Below are 10,964 nucleotides of genomic sequence, written 5' to 3'. Positions count from 1 at the left end.
TAGGAATTTTGCAAATGGTCCTAGAAATTAGTCTCCTAAGCCATCATATCTACCATAGTACTTACCACCACGATCAGATTTGACGTTTTTAATCCTTTTGTTAAGTTGTTTCTCAACTTCAGCTTTATAAGCTTTGAACACGTCTAGAGACTGAGATTTCTCATGAATGAGATATAGGTATCCATAACATGAGTAATCATCTATGAATGTTATGAAATATTGTTGACCATTCCAGGATGCCGTAGGGAATGGACCACAAATATCTGTATGAATTAATATTAAGACATCTGAAGATCTGTTGGCACCCAATCTCTTGGTTTTGGTTTATTTTCCCTTAATGCAATTGACACAGACATCAAAGTTTGTGAAATCAGTGGACTCTAAAATACCATCAGACACAAGGCGTTCAACTCTAACTTTTGAGATATGACTTAAGCACTTATGCCATAATGATGCTGAATTTTCCTTATTTAATTTACGTTTAATACCACATGATTCCACATGCAAGGTTTCATTATAGGATGCAACTGTTTCTAGCAAATAAAGGTTGTCATAAGTATTTAAAAAACAAGTTCCAACAACATTCGAATTTAAAGACAAACTAAATTGATTGTTTCAGAATGAACAATAATAAGCAAAATTTTCCAACAAAGAAACAGAAACTAAATTCTGTCTAAATGATTGTACAATAAAAGTGTCTTTTTAATTCAAATAAAAACCAGTTCCTAATAACAACCTAAAATGTCCAATCGCTTCCACTTCTACCGATTTTCCATCGCCCACGAAGATGTGTCTTTCACCATCACTTGGCTTTCAGTAACTCAGGCAACCCTACATAGAAACACTTATGTGAGTAGTAGCACCAGAATCTATCTACCAAGTTTTTCTAGGTACTAAACCGAAATTAACTTTAGAACAAACCAAATTAAGAATTATACCTTTCTTTGCATGTCAGGCATGATATTTGGTACAATTTTTCTGCACATGTCCAGACTTGTTACAAAAGAAACAACTCTCTGTAGTTTGTTATTGTTTCTTTTGAGCTTGACCCTTAGTAGTTTCATTCTGATATTTCCTTTTCTGGCCCTTATGTTTAGGGGCATTGCCCAAATGAGCACTTTCAGACTTATCACGCTTCAACATTTCTTCCTCTTGCACACAATGATAAATGAGCACATTTAGACTCCATTTCTCCTTTTGATAGTTATAACTAATTTTAAAGTGATAAAACTGTGCAGGAAGCGATACCAAAATCATAAAAACAAACAATTCTTCAAAAAGCTCGATCTTAAGTGCTTTAAGTCTTGAAGTAGTATGGAACATCTCCATAATGTACTCCCTTATATTTTCTTGACCCTTATACTTCATAGACATCAAAGAAGTCAGAAGTGATGTCATCTTAACCTTATCATTTTTAGCAAAATGTTTCTCAATTTCATCAAGGAAACCCTTGGCCTGAGTAATCTCTTCAAATTCTGTGCCCTTAAAGGCTTTTGGAATGCTGTGTTTCATGATCATTAGACTCGTGTGATTTGAATGATCCCACCTCTCAAAATCCCTCTTAACATCAAGGGTGCTTTCCACAGTGAAATGTGCAGGTTGTTCTTCCCTTAGTGTAGGGTCTCTGTCCATATAGTCAAGCATTATAAGTAAGTGTCTTTTTCATTCCTTAAAATTAGTCCCATTAAGCATAAGTATAGAATTTATATTAGCAGATATTGTGGCAGCAGAAGATGAACTAACTGAATATAGAAAAAAAAAGCTCAAATCAATATTCATAAGTAAATAATAAATTCAAGATAATGGCTAATCTCATCTCAAGATACCAAACACATCATTAATATCTAGTTTTTGGACAGTAATATTAACAATAAGCGGAACTCTTGTTGTAGCAATCAAACATTGACAATAAATTTTGTCAAACAATTAATTAATCTTTGGACTAACTTATTGCCCACATAAAATACCTTATAATTATCACACATTTATCACCACGGATGTTGTTGAAATTCTATCAAATATTAACTTACCTTTGGGTCAATCAATAAACACATGAATCACAAAAACATATAATCATCTTGATATTTCAAATAAACCAATCTACGCAAAAGAGGTCACTTTGGCAGCATTTTATTTCAACTCATCTATTTAAAATATTAAACATCCTTACTTAAAAGCTAGAATCTGAATTTATTTGTTTCAAAATATTTATCTTTATCTTATCTTTCAATCAAATTAATAGATAATAGTATATACATTTATCTCAAAACTACATACATGAAGATTAAATATAACACAAATATACAATTTGTATCAAACTCAACTATATAGACTAAAATAAATAACCAATATGTTGAAATCTATTTTAAAATATAATATAATAATATATTGATAAACTCGAAACAACCCAAATTATGTGAATCCAGCAAATCATCCAACTAAGCATGCAATTCTGCTCAAATTTGCAAAGTAACTTTGCGAAAAGAAAAGTAATAAGAATCGCCCATATTTATTCAGATTCAACTTGCAGAATGTGAAATACAATAGTGAGTAGCCAAAGTCATACATACTTGAATTCAATCATCATCTTCATTAAAACTAAAACGTCTTTAGCCAAAATTCATAAAAACATTAACCCTAAAACTTCATAAATCCAAAAGATTTAATAACATCAAATCTATATATATCAAATCTATAAAATCTCAAGTACGAATTAATTTTAAAAATAAAAAAAATTAATTCATTCTCAATTATTCGACATGACGAGGCTCGGATGTCACTTGTTAGTACCATAAATTAAGATATGATATAAAACTTAAGAAATTATAAATTAGTACCTGGCATGTCAAATCATTAAGAACAAAACATGAATAAAACTAGATGTGGAAGTGTACCTGAATCCATGAATTCCTTAAAGTTTTTTCGAATCTTGGGGATTTGATCTTCCAAATTAGCACACAAGAAATTTAGAGAATATTTTCTCTCTTTCCTAAGGATGGGATATTAGAAAAGATATCTTGTATGTAATTTAGGGACCATAACCCTAATATTTATAACTTTGGCGTATTAGTCCTAATTCCTAATTAGCCCATCATTAATTAGAATTTGATTAGAACTTAATTACCAGAGTATCTACATATATTTGACCCATATTTTATTTAATAATTAAAGTCAATAAAAATTTAACCAAATTAGATCACTTTTAATTTGGGCTAACATATTATGATAGTAAATAATAACATGTAATTACCCTTATTATATATGTGATGTCCATTTTTTTTCAACATGACTTTGTTGGATGTTTATTCGATTCAACCAATTTCATTAAACCTTGCCCAAAAGAGAGGGAAAAAAGAAAATCATCAAACCTTCCATTTTTGCGAACAATGGGAGCAAACATGAGAAACTAAGGAGGACTTGACTTCTCATTTCGGAGATTGTAGAAAAGAAGATAAACATACCGGAGATGAAAAAAAAAGACAAATAAAACCTTAAAAAACCCAACATATGATATTCAAAATGACTTGGGGAGTTTGAACTGGTTGCATGTAGGGTTTGGACTTTGGAACATGGAAGTAGCCCGTTTGTGGAATGGAAAAGCATTTTGGAATAATTATAGAGAGGTTTCTAAGCTTTAGTCAAAAATGCAAAATATTATCACGTGTCGTCATTCAATTGGGTAATATGCCACGTTAGCATTCTGTTAGTGTAAAACAAAAGATTTTAACAAGAGTGATTAGTTTGAACAATTATTTTATTAAAGTGATTGAATTGAGGAAAAAAATAAAGTGATCAAAATAAGACAAACCCTATTTTAGAGTGACCTTGGGTGTACTTTACCCTTATCTAAAATACACAAAATTATTTCATTTGTTATAAAATTAATGACAACTCAAATATGTAAAATATTTATTAAAATGACATTTTAAAGTAAAACTAAATTAATTTAAATGATATTCAACTTTGTTGATATTATGATATATGAAATATAAATTTTAAATATTTTAAGTAATTAATATAATTTATTTTTAAAATTTAATTTGGATATATAAATAATATTTTAAATGTTAAATTACGTATAAATATAACTCATATAAATTTAAAAACATTTCATAAGTGATGAGATAATTTATTCAAATGTAAAATACCTTTCTTTTCTTATGTCTTTACAATTATTATTATTACCATGACATGTTTGAATTATTTTATATTAACAAATATTAAAATTAATTTATGATAAAAATATAATAAAATAATAATTTATTATCAATATTGTGATATATAAAGTATAAATTTTAAGTATTTTTATGTAATTAATATAATTTTTTGTAAGATTTAATTTGATTACAAATTATATATACAATTTATTATTATAAGTGAAGGAAAATTAAAAAAAAAATTGATTTGACTTGAAACGTGATTTTGGAACACAATACTTAACAAACCTTGATAGCTACATTTTAGATTAAGAAAATGAAAAAAATTGTATTAGATATTCTTCTACTTTGGGTTTTTCAATGTAAAGCCAAAACCGCTCAATCGGATTTGGTCAAAGTGAAAGCAAAACTGATTAGGTTAAAAGTTATCCACAAGTATTAGTATTTTTTTGTAAATTTGAAATTTAGGTTATACATATATTTAAAGTTTTACTGTATATTTGAAAAGTATATAAATTAAATTCTTAAAAATAAAAGTAATAGACTAATTTTTAAATTTATGAAGAGTGTAAAGATTTATAACATATTTTAATCAAATAAATATAAACAAACAAATAATAAACAGACAAAAACCTTTGATTACTACAAAATTATTTTTATTGTATATTTTATTCTTCTATTGTCTCTTTCTTCTTATGTTTTAGTTCCATTGGATTTTCTTACATTTTTTTCCCCTTTCCTACCATCATTGATGCTTATGCTTCACCCACCCCTCTTTTTGGCCCCACTTATTCAGCTGTTTGGTTCGGACTTTTTACATTACGCCTCTATTACGTCAATATCTCTGCTTTCTATTCCGAACGAAAACCTCTGTTTAGCTTCCGTTTTACAGCTCCCAATTTCTATGCCTTTCTATGCCCTGTTTTACCCTCCCAATTGGTTTCTTTATCACTGTAGACCGTGTAGTGGTGATAGTAAAATAAAGTACAAAAAAGAAAAATTGTGTTTTCCGTTGGCTTTTAGGTTGTGAATTGTGAATAGATGCCGTCAACGATGGGATTAGGTTTCATGGTCGGCGTTTTGGGGGTGCTATTCCTCTTCCACGCAGCTTATTCCACAATTCAGTGTAAAATTTCGGTAACTTGGTATTCATCTCTAATCTGATTTGATGGATAAAGTTTTAAATTTATTTTTTGATTGGGTTTTCCAGATAGGGGGCTGTTGAAATATTGGAGGAGAAGTTTTCCGGTCCGCCCATGAACGTAAGTTTGATTGTTTTAGATCTGATTTTGGGCTAATTTACTAAAAAAAGCCGTTTTTTTTCAAAATTTACCGAAATGGGCCGATTTTTTTGATTATTTACCGGAATGGTCCATTTTTCGGGAAATTACATCCACGTCAGCGCGATGTCAGGGTACGTGTCAGGACATTGCGTCCACGTCAGTGCGACTTGCTGACGTGGACGCGATGTCCCCCGCGTGTGAACAGTACCCCAACGGTAAAAAAAAAACTATAAAAACCCCTCCCCCACCCCTTTTTTTTTCACAAACAAATCCTATCTCAATTTCCTTCCAAAATCCTCTCAATTTCCTTCCAAATTCCTCTCAATTTCCTTCCAAAAATCTCTCAAATCCACATTAAATTTCAATTTCCCGTCAATTTCATTTTTTAAAATAATTTTAAATTTTTTATATTTTTAAAATAATTTTAAAATTTTTTATATTTTCATCAATGGCCGGATCATTGATTCGTCTTGATAGCAATCACATATCGGTGGAGCAAATGAAAATGGTAAGTATTAAATTTAATTTTTAAATGTTATTTAAGATTTTTTTATTTATGTATTTTTAGATAATTATTAATTTATTATTTGTTATAAAAGTCTGAAGATCGGTTATTGGAATGCAATATCCGGAATATGCATGCTCCTCCATCACCGTTAGTAGAGAACTACCTGCGGGAAACGGGTTTTTGGCATGTGGCGACGGTAGGCCAGGGATGCAAGTTGGACCCGAAACTGATCAGTGCATTGATCGAGAGGTGGAGACCCGAGACGCACACATTCCATCTTCCATGTGGAGAGTGCACTATCACTTTAAAAGATGTCCATTTGCAATTGCGATTGCCGGTGGATGGGCACCCAGTCACCGGGTCTGCCCAATCTAGTAATTGGGAGGCGGTGTGCTACGAGCTTTTGGGTACTGTTCCGGATAAAATGGATGGAGGTAAGGTGGAGATGGGCTGGTTACGTGCCACCTTCCCCGATCTGAATGCAAATTCAACCGAAATTGAAAGAATCCGATATGCTCGATCATACATTCTTCAAATAATTAGAGGTTATCTGGTGCCCGACATGTCACGGAGCCGTGTACATCTAAGGTGGCTGCTAAAACTCGTTGATTTTAGAGGAGCAGGTGAATTTAGTTGGGGGTCTGCCGTCTTGGCAACATTATATCGGGAGATGTGCGGGGCGATGCGACCGAGGAGAGCAAACATTGGAGGTTGCGTGACACTATTGCAATCATGAGCACGGTTTCGCTTTCCATTTCTACGTCCTCGAGTGAACCACCCATATACATTCCCGCTCGTAATGAGGTAAATTTTATATTACATTTTGGAATTGTTATGTAGATTTGGTAAGAATAAAAGTATGCTAAAAATTTATTTAGTTAGGTGGAACCATCTGGCAAGTTATCGTGGATTACCGTCTGAACTTGAAGATATACGGCTTCTATTGGAGCAACGGTCGGAAGCAGAAGTAAGTATTATTGCAAATAGATATTTCCATACATTTGCTTGTGGATTGATATTTAGTATTTAGTATTTAGTATTATGTATATAACTAATATTTCTATCGTGTTCATGTAGTTTCAATGGACACCATACGAGGATCCGACAATTCGGGCAGTAATCCCGGAAGAGTTTTTACAAAATCCGAACGCTTGGCACGCGAAAGTGGTGTTGATCAACTATGCAACCGTGGAGCCCCACCAGACAGACAGAGTCCTACGTCAGTTTGGATGTAGACAACCGATTCCTGCGGACCCTGAGGTGTTTGATGATCACCACAAAATCAACCTTCGGCTATTAGGTACGGATTGGCCTAGATACTGGTTAGAGTACACAGAAATGTGGGAAAATCGGCATGAATATCTACCTACTCAGGAACAAATATCATTCCGGAGTTAGCGTGCGTTCCAGAATACATGCCATGGTTTAAGATCCATGGCAAGCCGTATTTACTTGCGCCAGAGGAGAGGCAGCGGCAAATACGTGTCGGAAGGGAAAGGCGAGAGCCTCTAAATCCAAGGCGACAAGACTTCAAAGGCAGCCCCTCAACGAGGCCCAGACATTCACCCGGCTCATCATCAGCGGCCATGCAATCACTGTCCCCAATGAGAGCACCGACGCAGTCACCTGACGCAACAATTCAACAGATGATACCCATGCAATCGCCTTTCCCTATGATGCCAGGTGTGTTTCCTAGCCCTTATATGTACCCTAACCCTTACATGTATCCTTTTCCGAATCCTATGGCAGGTTGGAGCCAAATGCCCGGATCAGCTCCATTTCCTGTTATACCGAGCGGACCACCGATATCTAGGCCAGTGGTGCAGGAGGGGTATCAAGGGGGGCTGTCGGGGAGCTCTCCTTTTTAACAATCGCCAGCAACGTATGGCTTTCAAACACCGTCACCGTTCATGATGCAAACACCTCCACATACACTATTCTTTGAAGGTGGATCATCGTCCCAAGTCCAACAACCAGATGCCGAACCGGAAGAACAACAATCACCACCGGAGGAAGAACAACCGCCGCCGGAAGCAAGAGGAAGGAGGAACCCAGTACGTAACCGTCGACGGCCGCCATGTGGAACCGAATCCCCCGGGCATAGACATTGATTACCGTATTAAAATTTATTATTTGATGTAATGAAATAGAAGTTTATTTGATGTAATACGCATAGAAATTTTTTTGAGTTATTTTGATATTATTTGATATAATTAAAGTAAAAATCCTAACCCTAACCTAATTTAATTAAAAACCCTAACCTTAACCTAATTTATTTAAAAACCCTAATCCTAACCTAATTTATTTAAAAACCCTAACCCCTAACCCCTAACCCCTAAACCCTAACCCTAACCTAAAAGTAAAAACCCTAACCCTAACCTAATTGAATAAAAAAACCTTAACCCTAACCTAATTTAATAAAAAAACTGTAACACTAACCCAATTTAATTAAAAACCCTAACCCTAACCTAATTTAATTAAAAACCCTAACCCTAACCTAATTTAATTAAAAACCCTAACCCTAACTTAATTTAATCCTAAACCCTAACCCTAACCTAATTTAATCCTAAACCCTAACCCTAACCTAATTTAATTAAAACCCTAACCCTAACCTAATTTATTTAAAAACCCTAACCCTAACCTAATTTAATTAAAAACCCTAACCCTAACCTAATATAATTAAAAACCCTAGCCCTAACCTAATTTATTTAAAACCCTAACCCTAACCTAATTTAATTAAAACCCGTCCCTAACCTAATTTTACATAATTTGATAATTTTACTAACCATAAACAAAACCATTAACAAAAGTTTTGGGCTTAATAATTTTACATAGTTTTACATAATGTTAGATCGGTAAAATGTTTTGACCGGTACTAACAATTAAGAAATTAAACTAATTTGATAATTTTACTAAAATTAATACAATTATCAATTAATAATTGAATAAAATATAATTTTTTCTAAAATTACATTCAACTATTGCAATTAGGGCATGATCGACTTGTATGGCCTGGGTTCCTACACCATCTGCATAACTTCACATCGGTCGCTTTCTGATATCCATATTGTTCCGTATTCTAGTGGAGCAAGGTCGACCCTTTGGTTTGCGACGCAATACTCTATCCGGTAACAGCTTAAAAGGAGCAAGAGATATGGGCGGCCACTTACGTTCATCTGGGACCGGTGGGAAAACGTGTCTCCATACGTTGTACATGTTTTCTAATTTGTACACTTCGTCCACATAACTCAGCGGATCCATACAGAGTTTTTGGCAAGCTATAATAACATGAGCGCATGGATACCGAAGTGCATCAAACTTCCCACAGTCACAAGTCCTATTTCGCAAGTGTACACGATATTGCCCACCAACAACACCTTAGTGCAGTCTGTCAAACTCCGTTACGCAAAACCATAAATTGTCTCGATCGTGACACACAGTGTGCATGATGTTTGCCCTCGCCTTCGCCTTGTTAATTTCTTGAACTACCTTACTGCACCATACATGGCCACCCTGCATCTGGCCTGCATAAGTTACTACTCGCTTTGGAAATAGCGCCGCCAAACAGAAATATGTCTCTCGCACAACCGATGTTATCGATAGATGGCGCGTTCCTTTAAGAACAGAATTTATGCATTCTGCCAGGTTCGACGTCATATGGCCATATCGTAGGCCTCCGTCGTATGATTGTGCCCACTGTTCGAAACGTATGTTACAAAGGTAGTCTGCCCCTTCTTCGTTTTGGGATCGTAAAATTGTCAACATCTCGTGAAAACGATCTTTATTTATTTCATACCCTGCCAATATAAGTTCATCGCGAATATTTTATACCACTTCTACCAATAAAACTAATTCAAATTGACAAACGAAATAATACAGTTATAGAGTAAATACCCTTGTTGGTCACTTGTCGTCGTTCGCTCTTAGATGGATATTGTCTGTAGTAGTTCGAAGCAACGTGTCTTAGGCAATATCTATGGTGTGTGCGCTGCCACAAGCCTCCCTCTCGATCAAATGCAGCTAGTATACCGGTGCCCCGACCTGAAATAACACAGATATCAGGATGGGGGCACACATGCCTCCTTAACCTAGAGAGAAAGAAATCCCAGTCATCAGACGACTCCCCCGGTGTTATGGCAAATGCAATTGGAAGAATTCTCCCACCGCCGTCCTGTGCCACTGCAACCAATAGCCGATGAGTATACTTACCGAACATGAAGGTACCGTTAATTTGTACCAACGGCTTGCAGTATGGAAATGCGTCTCGGCATTGGTTAAAGGTCCAAAATAGGCGTTTGAACACTTGGCATCCACGTAGCAATCGGCCGTTGTAATACGCATGTTCCGTTTCAATGTCTGTGATGGCACCTCGGACGTATCTCTCTAGCACCTGACACCACTGCCATATTTCATTATATGAGGCGTCCCACCCACTATGCATCTTCTCCAACGCCTTTTGCTTAGCTATCCAAGCCTTGCGGTAAGAGGGCGTGTACCCCATTTGGCTACGGATATTGACAATTATCACCGGTACTGAAGTTCTAGGATCTACTTTTATCGTGGGCAGTATCAAGCTAGCCAACATAGCTGAATCCATTTTGGGATGATCTTGTGAAACACCTACAGAGGGAGGGAGTACATTAAATAATGCAACATTGCAAAATAAAATTATTATTCAGATACATTCAATACTGTACCTGCAGCACATGTATGTGGACCTTTGTACTTTTTTATCTCCCACAACCCTATCCTTTTCCTTAACGAGGCAACGATTTTCCATGAACATGTGCCGTCTTGCACCGCACACTTCGCCTCAAACTTATCAGATTTTGATTTAACGACGTGGTAATTAACGCTGTTTTTGATGCTATGCTGTTTCAAAGCACCAATAAAACTATCCTTATTGGTAAACTGATTACCAACTTCAAGTTCACCGAAATCTACCCCCGAACTTGTACGATCGTTCAACCGGTGTGGTAGATCTGGAAACTCTTACGCATCATCTGCTGACAGATG

General features: G+C 35.1%; 1 protein-coding gene across 1 annotated transcript; it reads left to right on the top strand.

The window, feature by feature from the left end:
- The first annotated feature begins 4,997 nt into the window (after positions 1-4,997).
- LOC105782737 (uncharacterized) lies at positions 4,998-8,114 on the top strand. The gene is made up of 7 exons (XM_052620715.1): positions 4,998-5,283; positions 5,368-5,419; positions 5,918-5,948; positions 6,040-6,752; positions 6,831-6,915; positions 7,026-7,248; positions 7,323-8,114. Exons 4-7 carry the CDS (start codon positions 6,748-6,750, stop codon positions 7,814-7,816), a joined length of 807 nt encoding a protein of 268 aa, XP_052476675.1. The 5' UTR covers positions 4,998-5,283; positions 5,368-5,419; positions 5,918-5,948; positions 6,040-6,747; the 3' UTR covers positions 7,817-8,114.
- Positions 8,115-10,964: the final 2,850 nt, after the last annotated feature.

This window comes from Gossypium raimondii, chromosome 9 (genome assembly GCF_025698545.1).
Source record: "Gossypium raimondii isolate GPD5lz chromosome 9, ASM2569854v1, whole genome shotgun sequence".
Lineage (NCBI taxonomy): Eukaryota > Viridiplantae > Streptophyta > Magnoliopsida > Malvales > Malvaceae > Gossypium > Gossypium raimondii.
Note: the sequence above shows the minus strand (reverse complement) of the source record. Positions and strands in the feature narration are given on the sequence as shown.

Excerpts from the sequence above, each read along its gene's own strand:
- LOC105782737 (XM_052620715.1), top strand. Across the intron at positions 6,916-7,025 it reads AGCAACGGTCGGAAGCAGAA|TTTCAATGGACACCATACGA; the intron begins GTAAGTATTATT and ends GTGTTCATGTAG. Across the intron at positions 7,249-7,322 it reads AATCAACCTTCGGCTATTAG|GAACAAATATCATTCCGGAG; the intron begins GTACGGATTGGC and ends CTACCTACTCAG.